The sequence below is a fragment of the Mercenaria mercenaria genome, chromosome 12 (genome assembly GCF_021730395.1).
Source record: "Mercenaria mercenaria strain notata chromosome 12, MADL_Memer_1, whole genome shotgun sequence".
Lineage (NCBI taxonomy): Eukaryota > Metazoa > Mollusca > Bivalvia > Venerida > Veneridae > Mercenaria > Mercenaria mercenaria.
The window spans coordinates 70,739,395-70,750,517 of NC_069372.1; the positions used below are offsets into that span (position 1 = coordinate 70,739,395).

Consider the following 11,123-nt stretch of genomic DNA (forward strand, 5'->3'; position numbering starts at 1 on the left):
ACGTTATTTTTATCAGTGCGTTGACCGTACGTATGGTATAGCAAAGTATCGACAAGTGTCATACTTAGCTTCGGTAGGTGCTAGAGTAGGGCAAATAGGCTCGTCCTGTGACTTATTCCTCACAACTGTATGCTCATAGAACCACTCGATTAATTGGCCGTCGTTGGAAATCTACGTTGGACACCGGACAACTGCCACTTTTAAGGTATTTAGGGTCTATTTATCTACGTGAAGGTATTTTGATCTTGATCAAAATACTTGATCGTAAAGCACTCTAACACTTAAAAAAAATAGGTTAAATGCATAACTTTCACATAAAAATCGTGCGCGTCGCTTTACATTGTTAGGCCGCAGGCGTTATAAGGTTAACTGATCGTATAGGTATAATAGGATTAACTAACACCACTGCACTTTACTGTTAGTGTAGATAAATTATTAGGTTTATACTGACTTATAGAGAGTCAGTATCTAGGACATAGTGTACAATATAGAAAATTGACGATTTGACATATATTGTGCATTTACAAATAAGATAGGTAATTAAACAAGTAGTTCATTAGTATAGGTATAGGTTTATTAAGCCAACAAATAAATAAATAAATAAATAAATATAACAATCGGTCATAAATAGGTATATACTTATACAGAAAATAAATAAGTTTACGAGTATTATTTTACAAGTAACAACAAATAAGCATAAATATAAGAATGGGAAAGAAATCAGATAAGAAATCTAAGTCACCTGGGGCCTCACCCGGTACAACCCCTAAGGTTAAGGCCAGGGGGACTGCTAGGAAGCTACTTACTGTGGATTTTGCCCCGGTGGGCGGTTCTACGCCGGTCACCAACATGCAATCATTAGGGAAAATTACAGGCAAGAAAAGAATGAGAGAAACTTCTCTCAACTCCTCCTCTGGGAGCCCAGCAAACAAAGCACAGGCTATCTCAGACTCAGTAGATGAATCCCTGGAGTTGTCAACAACAAGACTCCATCCCCTGAGTAATGTCACTTACCCTGTGCCTAGCCCGGTTACCAATCCATATGACTCAAACTCAAGCGGGAGCCCAGGCAGGCTTACAATAAATAGTGACCCTCCGTCAATATCAGGTGATGATTATCACACTGGTATACCGCCCGCAGAAGGTGTCGGATCAATTGAGACACCGCCAATTCCCAGCTTGCCCAGGTTAAACCCCACACAAGATGGTCACAACAAGCAGATCAATAATGAACTTGATGATGCTGAGTCTCCACCATGTGCAACAGGTCAAGAACACCCTGGTGCACCGCCCCTTGATAAAGAGCAGTTCCCAGAGCTCGGCAGTCCATCTACGCCGGCTACTCCCACCCTACCATGCCTGGTAAAGAATGTTGATCACCACCCTGGACAACATGCACCACCAGATAACGGGTCACCACCCTGTACCACCAGCACCAACGGTGCATCGTCAACAAATGTCGGTGCAAGCGGATGATGAAGGACCGTGGCACATCCAGGGGGGCAAAAAACAGAAAGCAAAAACACCAGTGCCCAACACAGTGGTTAACCCTACCACTCTGTGCTTTGTCGCTATGACATTGCGCACAGTGTCATGTGTCTTCCCCAAACAGAAGATACAGGAGACCTCCTCTGCCTTTATATCATATGTAGGGGGGGCTTATGTACAGGACCCAACAACAGAGGGAGGATGCCCATCATTCAAGATAAGGAACGATAAAATAGAAATGGCCAAGCAGTTTACTTATGGTAAATTTGATTTTGCCCTTGAACCAGTCAAAACAGAAAAAACAAGGCAAAATTCGAAAAATCAGTCAAAAGGGGTAATCTATGTGAATGATATTAACTACAATGACAAGGTCAACCAGTTTGCGAAAGAAAACAATATAAAGGTCTATCACAGGGGTTTTGAAATAGTAAATGGCAGAAAAATACCATCATCCACCATTAAGATCACATTTGATACAGAAACAGCACCATTATCAGTTAAACGTAATGATGGTACAGAGGTCCCGGTATATCCATCTTTACTATCACCACTCCGATGCAACAAATGTCAGAAGCATGGTCACACAGCAAATAAATGTACAGGCAAGTCAGTATGCCCACACTGTGCGGGACCTCACTCCCACTTTGAATGTAGATATAGGGATGTAAAACAATGCGCAAACTGTAAGGGCCCCCACAGTGCTGCCTATAAGGGATGTGTAGTCTACCTTAACTATCTAGAAAACATCAGCAAGAAAAATGAAGCCATCAAGGATGAATATAACAACAGAATTCAGAAATCAGGTCTAGTACGCTCAGACCCACCCAAGGTCAACAATGACTCAAACCAAAATAAAGATACAACAGATTACATACATAAATCACAGGTTACAAAAATAATCAAAAACATTGCACCAAAATTAAAGGACCAAAATCTTGATGAAAAATCGATCGAGAAATTGGTAACTGAGGCCATTGCAGAATGTGAACAACAGTCTGAGCAAAAACAAACTGAATCCAATAAAAACTACACTCCACCCACATCTAAACAAACAGGCTGCGCACCCAGATATCACAACAAAAGGTTACCTAGACCCCATCTATTTAATAGAATAAACAGGTATGCAAGGCCACAGACTACAAAAGGTCGCAGACTCCCCCGGTGGGTCCCACACCACCCCCCACCACCACCCCAGTGGTATGCCGGATATGGTCCCTATTAGGTGACATCACAGTTAATTAAAAATAAAATGTTAAACAATAATCCCCAATTAATTAACTAATAAATAATGTCCGGTGTAGTTTCCAAGGCGGCAGGTAATCGTAATTTTAATATTATGTCTTGGAACGCCCGGGGGTTTGCAGGGGACAAAAATACAAAGGTCACCGAATTAAACAGCTTCCTTAAGTCATCCACAGATACAATACATGCCGTGTGTATTCAGGAAGCATTTAGATATGGTAAAAAAATAACACCACCAAAGCTTTATGACTATGAAATTGCCACATATCAAAAACGCACAGATCAAGAAGGAGGCGGTACAATAATATATGTCAAACAGGGCATCAAATTCACAGTATAAAGATCAATAATTCACAATGAATATGAAATTAACGGCATAACTATATATGGTCACAGCAAAAACATAACAATTTATAATTGTTATGTAGCATATGAAAAACATAACACCGAAGAACAGTATCAAAAAATGTTCTCTAACATACGAAACCACTCAGTAATTCTGGCAGATTTCAACATTAAAAACCCACTCTGGAATCCCCCGGGCGATCCAAGGTGTGACTCGTCCTCTGAGACTATGTTAAATCTATTATCACAGAAAAATCTAGTTGTATTAAATGATGGAAATATAACAAGGCTAAGTGATTTACCAAATCAAAAAGACTCAGCAATAGATTTGGCAATAGTTTCTCATACTTTGGCACAATATGCATTCTTTGGAGTTATCAATAATACTTTTGGCAGTGACCATTTTCCAATATTGCTGGGATTAGAATTTTCAATAAAAACAGAGGCGATTCATACCACCCGCAAATATAAGATAGGTAAAACAGACTGGGACCGGTATCATGACTTCGCAATCAGGCATTTCCATTATAACACTGAGGGCAAGACAGTGGATGAAAATCACACACAATTTATAAATGATATCTATAGTATTAGTAAAAAGAGTATACCAATGGTCAAAGGCAAGAACAGTAGGAAAAAAGTTATACCCTGGTGGACTGAGGATTGCGCAAATGCAGTTAAACAAAGGGAGAATGCTAGGAAAAATTATAGCAGAAATAATAAGAATGATGAAAATCTTCAAAAATACAGGTCACTCCGCAATAAGGCTGTAGAGATCATTAAAAAAGCAAAACGCACCAGTCTTGAAAAGTACATAACGCAAATAAACCACAAAACAACATCAAAAGAAGTATGGGACGTTGTCAATAAATTTAGAGGCAAATCATCTAGCTCTATTGGTACACTTCTGAACGACAACGATCCGGTGGTTATGGAAAAAGATAAGGCAAATTTTCTGGTGCAACACTATAAGAAAATCAGCAGTAATGACAATTACAGTGCTGAATTTTTGGCAAATAAACAACATAAAGAGCAAGAATACGATCTCTACAATGAAAATAACACAGCCCCACATGACGATATCGAGTATAATAAACCATTCTCCCTACTTGAATTAAAAATGGCCCTTGATCAATGTAATAGTTCTGCCCCAGGCGAAGATGCGATCCATTACGATATGATCAAAAATTTACCAATACATGCCAAAGAAAAAACTCTTAAAGCTATACAATCAGTCTTGGAAAGAAGGCTCTACCCCAGATAGCTGGGGCAAGGCCATTATAGTACCAATACTTAAGCCCAATCAGGAAAAAACAAACCCTGCTTCATACCGCCCCATCTCCCTAACGTCAACCCTCACCAAGGTCATGCAAAGAATGATAAAACCAAGACTGGAAACTTATATTGAAAATAATAATCTGTTCTCCCCATATCAGTCAGGATGTAGGAAACCCATTTCGTGCGAAGATCACCTCCTTCGCTTCGAATCAGACTGTAAAGAGGCCCATCGAAAAGGTTATTACCTACTAGGCATATTTTTAGATCTAAGTAATGCATTTGATAGGCATTGGAATAAAGGGTCTCTCTTGAATTTAATATCTCTAGGCATTAAGGGGAGAATGTTTACATGGATCGCTAATTTCCTGGAAGGCAGAAAAATTAAGGTAAAGGTCAATGGCCAATTGTCAGATACAGTGGAACCTGACAATGGCACACCCCAGGGAAGTGTGATTAGTCCACTGATCTTTAATCTCATCATGAACACTCTAAACACGGCTATAGATGCACACAACAAGCAGTCCCCTCCCGGTGACTGGACCGAACTTGCCCAATTTGTAGATGATGGAGCCACATGGGTAACATCACCAAACCCTCATAGTACATTACTAAAAGGTCAAAAGGTCCTTGAGGTAATAGAAAAATGGAGTAATGAATGGGGATTCACCATCAACCCTAATAAAACACAAGTGCTAATGGTGTGCCGGCAACCATATCTTAGTCCTAGCAAAATCGAATAAAGTAACACCCGGAACTTAAATTATGTGGTAAAACCCTTGAAATAGCACCGACCGCCAAATTCTTAGGAATGTATTTTGATCAATATTTAACGTGGCACCATCATATAAATAATCTAGTTAATAAGTGTGAAAAAGATATTAACCTCTTGAGACTAATATCAGGAACAAACTGGGGAGCTAATAAGAAAACAAAACTACTGTTATATAACTCCTTAATTATGAGCAAAATTAATTATGGTAGCACAGCATATGCGTCAGCCTGCAAATCACAATTAAAAAGGCTAGATGTAATACAAAGTAAGGCCCTAAGAGTAGTCACTGGAGCATATAAAACAACTAATAAAATGGCAGTACTAGTAGAAACGGCCCAGCTACCATTAGAAACTAGAACTGTCACAGGAGTGACTCATACCCCCACCATACGGTCTTGTAACAGAAGAATGGCAACCATAAGGAATCTTAAAAATACTTTGGAGTACTTCATCCTGGGCTTCCACATATAAGTAATACTAGAATAATACTAGTATAGTAATACTAGTAAATATATTAAATCTCTAATATTAGAGATACACTAAAAGTGAATACAAAAAAGTGTCTTACCGACCCATGTTACCACGGAAAAATGTTTTTACTTTTTACATAGGACTTATAATAAAAAAGTGAGAAAAATACCTAAAATATTGAAAATCTAAAAATAGGATTTCTAAAATAGACTAATTCCTGGAATCTAAGGGGAAGAAACTCAGTACAAAGGTTAAAAAAGGTTACTTCCCTTTGGCTCTAAGCCAATCAGAATGAGATATAGTGAAAATACATCAAAATTAACCTTAAATTCTAGGTAAAAGGGGACACAATTCAAGAAAAATAGTGTCAGAGTTATGCACCTTGTGTCACATGATGTGGGTGATGAGGTGGAACATCTATTTTAAGTTTGAATCAAATCCATTTTGAAATAATTGAGATATAGTGTAAATACATCAAAATTAACCTTAAATTCTAAGTAAAAAGGGGCATAATTCATGAAAAATTGGTGTCAGAATTATGCACCTTGTGTCACATGATGTGGGTGATGAGGTGGAACATCTATTTTAAGTTTGAATCAAATCCATTTTGAAATAATTGAGATATAGTGAAAATACATCAAAATCAACCTTAAATTTAAAGTAAAAGGGGACATAATTCATAAAAAATGTATGTCAGAGTTAAGCACCTTATGTCACATCATCTGGGTGATGAGGTGGAACAACTATTTTAAGTTTGAATCAAATCCATTTAGTAATAACTGAGATATAGTGAAAATACAACAAAATTAACCTTAAATTCTAAGTAAAAGGGGACATAATTCATGAAAACTTGGTGTCAGAGTTATGCACCTTGTGTCACATGATGTGGGCACATGATGTGGGTGATGAGGTGGAACATCTATTTTAAGTTTGAATCAAATCCATTCAGTAGTAACTGAGATAAAGTGAAAATACATCAAAATCAACCTTAAATTCTAAGTAAAAAGGGGCATAATTCATAAAAAAATGGTGTCAGAGTTATGCACCTTATGTCACATGATGTGGATGATGAGGTGGAACATCTATTTTAAGTTTGAATCAAATCCATTTAGTAATAACTGAGATATAGTGAAAATACAACAAAATTAACCTTAAATTCTAAGTAAAAGGGGACATAATTCATGAAAACTTGGTGTCAAGAGTTATGCACCTTGTGTCACATGATGTGGGTGATAAGGTGGAACATGTATTTTAAGTTTGAATCAAATCCATTTAGTAATAACTGAGATAATAGATTTCGGGACGCGACGGGACGGGACGGGACGCGACGGGACGCGACAAAACTGACTCCTATATACCCCCCTCAAACATGTTTGGTGGGGGTATAATAACAAGAGTGGTCAATATGCTCAAATATTGGGCCAGATCAAGCCGCCTAGGAGAAAATCTGCCCATAAATAATACAATCAAAGCACTGAAAGAATGCCACAGCACCATCGAAAGGGTTAGAAACGGTCACATTGGTAGGAAAGAGCTTAGAACACAGCCGTACACTCGAGAGGTTAATAGGTTACTAGATAAATATCAATTAAATGAAGTAAATGTACAAGAGCCGGTGTTTTCATATAATGCTGGGATCATATATACAGACGGTAGCAAAAATCCCAGCGAAAATAAAGCGGGCGTGGCCTTTGATCCCTATAGCAAAGAAATTTGCTTGTCGGCCCTCAAATTAGACCCTAGGGTCTCCATATTCACGTGTGAGGCAACAGCCATCCAACATGCACAGAAATGGATACCCGAAAACATGCCCAGAAACGTAGCTATATTTACATATAGTTTGTCTGGATTACAATCAATAAATACAGGCAGGTCACAATCAAGATCTGATATAATAGTTGACATTATTCATAAAATCAGCCATCTCAGTAAAACAGGTACACATGTTTCCCTAATATGGGTCCTGAGTCATGTAGGCATTATGGGAAACGAAAGGGTCGATCAACTAGCAAAGCAAGGGTCCGAAAATGGAACCCCAAAACAGGTCAAATTAGCAGTATCTGAGGTTAATAGCATAATAAAGGCCAAATCAAGGGAGTTTTTTAGACAGAGATGGCTACAACAAGACACAATGCGCTGCACCCTCTCAGAACATATCCCCAGTAAAATGCAAATTTATAGCACAAACACCGGCCATGATAAGATCATTACCAGATTAAGGCTTGGGCGGAACGGTCTGGGCTGGGAGAACTACTCAGATAAACATCTATGCCCACACTGTACAGAATACGAAACATTCAACCACGTATTCTTTGACATACACAAAGAGTGTACACGAAATGCAGAACACAGATTGGAACTTGAATGTGGACTCCTGAAACTCGGGTTGGTCTGTATAGACAGAAAGACACTCCTCTTTCCTCCAAAGGAAGTCGAGCAGCAGGTTTACAGCCTCCTAATACATTTCATCACGAAAATAGGTTACTTGAACAGAATATAAACAAAACATAAACATTACATAGGAGGGGCCCGACCAAGCAACTAATTTTATAACTTTGGCCTTAATTCAATATCACAAAGTACCAGGGGGTTTGAATCTCTATATGCACCCCGTCTGGGGGTACCATGAAAGGCTTAACGGCACTGGTGCGGTCAATAGAGATAATATAATCTCAGGGGAAACGTGTAAAAACATGTTAAAATCTTAAACATCTTATAAAAGAGATGGCGTCAATAATCGGGGGGGGTTGAGCTAGTATATGCACCCCGTCTGGGGGTACCATGTAAGGCTTAACTTTTATCTACCAGTATATTTTAAATTATTTTGATTTTAAACATATACGTAATTTTAAGCCATAATCAGGCTCTTTTTAGACAATGATTTTAAAACTAGGAGACATATCCTTGCAATTACTTTACATTTCGGCAAGGATGGTCAACTGTTTTTACTAAATTATTTTTAAATATATTTTTATAATACAATTTTATTAAAACTTTAGGCAAAATAAAAATCAGGAATAAGAGTCTTTGTGTTTTCGTCTTTCGGCAAAGGCCGACTCTGATTTTATCAAATTTTATCGAATTTTAGCTAGCTATTTAACCAACTTTTATTCAATTTTAACTCTTTTATTCAGATAAAAGATACAACAAAATTAAATAAATCTAGTAAACTAAATTAAAGTAATGGCCAGCAATGTATATATGTGGCAGGGACCTATGGTGGCATAAACAACGCCCGGACCGAGAAAGCATGTATTAGAAAGACGCCACCATAGGAAAATCCAGTAGTGACGATGAGCCGGAAACATACAGATGTCAACATACAATGGTAAACAAACAACAGGTAAACGGGTAAATTTTAAGTAAAAATTCTTACGCGTAATTTAGCTACCGGGTACACAGGATTCGCGAGTAAAACATTTATTAATTCATAGATTATCTTCAAATTTTCAAAATCGCTGAAGAATACATATAGCTATATGGCTAGAGCATTTTTAGTAAGATAATTTAATTAATATAAGCAAAATCACTTAGAAACGGTCGAAATTTGATAAAACCAACAGCAAAATTTCATACAGCGCGATCGTAAATATATTTTCTATACAACACGTAAAGTAATTAATATCGATATAATCATTAAATTTAGACCCTAGACTAGAAAGTGCAAAAAACAGATCGGAAAAACATTAAAAAATGACAAAATGACAGCAATTTAAAAATATAGAATAAAACAGAATTGTTATAGCACATTGAATGTTTAGCGCATATAGAGTAAGCATATTTATCGATATGACACAATTATGCAGTAGGCGTGGCGTGTAATCTATAAATAACCTATGTACTGACAATTATCGGATGTATATAAATGACCTTTTTAAATGTGTTTTTAAAGTTTTAAAGTTTCTAAAGTTTTAATATTAATAAAATAAATCTTAAGAGTATAGATGTAGTTCATGGTCAGTGGCAGTTTTTCTCAGGCATTTTAGGAGTGTAAGTAAGGTAATCGCGGCTCTTACCCTGGATGACAAAATTTAATAAATTTAAATATATATTTCATAATCTATTTATTATTTTGGAAATCTAGACAAATTTAGGGGGTATAACATTTAACAACATTACAATAACAAAAAGTACTCCAGCCAAGACCCAGACATGTTCCAAAACTAACACCCGGGCCTTGAATTAAGGCCCCCTTTTAATTATATCATATGAATATAATTCTTTGGAATTGATCCAGGCGCCGACCTGTATCTGGCAACGGGTCTCAAAATTCAAATCTCGCTGGGCCTACGATTGATTAGTTAGACTGGAAACAGTCATAACTACGCAGCGCAGCGTAAACAAATAAAAACTAGAAAATGCTTTTGTAAAAAAGCGCATGTCTCCCCCAATGTAAAAGTTCTATAGGCAAGAAGTCAATAGGGGTCAGGAGCGAAAGTCAAAGAGACACTGATGGTTGGCTGCAATAGGGATCATCTACTTGGCATGTCCAGTCATCCCGCTAAATTTCAACACTCTTGGCCTAGTGGTTCTCAAGTTACTGTTCAGGCTCCTGTGACCTTGACCTTTAATCAAGTGACCTCAAAATAAATAGGGGTCATCTACTCTGCATGTCCAATCATCCTATTAAGTTTCAACATTGTAGGTCATGTGGTTCTCAAGTTATTTCCAAAAAATGATATTACATGAACAGGCCACTGTGACCTTGACCTTTAATAGACTGACCCCAAAATCAATAGGGGTCATCTACTCTGCATGTTCAATCATCTTATGAAGTTTCAACATTCTGGGTCAAGTGGTTCTGAAGTTATTGATCGGAACTGGTTATCAATGTTCAGGCCTCTGTGACCTTGACCTTTAAGGAGTGACCCCAAAAACAATAGGGGTCATTTACTCTGCATGAACAATCATCCTATGAAGTTTCAACATTCTAGGTCGAGAGGTTCTCAAGTTATTGATTGGAAATGGTTTTCCATGTTCAGGCCCCTGTGGCCTTGACCTTTAACAGAGTGACCCCAAAATCGTTAGGGGTCATCTACTCTGCATGACCAATCATCCTATTAAGTTTCAACATTCTGGGTCAAGTGGTTCTCAAGTTACTGACCGGAAATGGTTTTCAATGTTCAGGCCCCTGTGACCTTGACCTTTAATGGAGTGACCCCAAAATCGATAGGGGTCATCTACTTTGCATGTACAATCATCCTATGAAGTTTCAACATTCTGGGTCAAGTGGTTCTCTAGTTATTGATCGGAAATGGCTTTCCATGTTCAGGCCCCTGTGACCTTGACCTTTGATGGAGTGACCCCAAAATCAATAGGAGTCATCTACTCTTCATGACCAATCATCCTATGAAGTTTCAACATTCTGGGTCAAGTGGTTCTCTAGTTATTGATCGGAAATTGTTTTCAATGTTCAGGCCCCTGTGACCTTGACCTTTGACGGAGTGACCCCAAAATCAATAGGGGTCATCTACTCTTCATGACCAATCATCCTATGAAGTTTCAACATTCTGGGTCAAGTGGTTCT

General features: G+C 37.9%; 1 protein-coding gene across 1 annotated transcript; it reads left to right on the forward strand.

Moving 5' to 3' along the window:
• Positions 1-2,776: 2,776 nt before the first annotated feature.
• Positions 2,777-5,093, forward strand: LOC128547602 (uncharacterized). Its single transcript, XM_053520639.1, has 3 exons — positions 2,777-2,804; positions 3,519-4,211; positions 4,681-5,093. Exons 1-3 carry the CDS (start codon positions 2,777-2,779, stop codon positions 5,091-5,093), a joined length of 1,134 nt encoding a protein of 377 aa, XP_053376614.1.
• Positions 5,094-11,123: the final 6,030 nt, after the last annotated feature.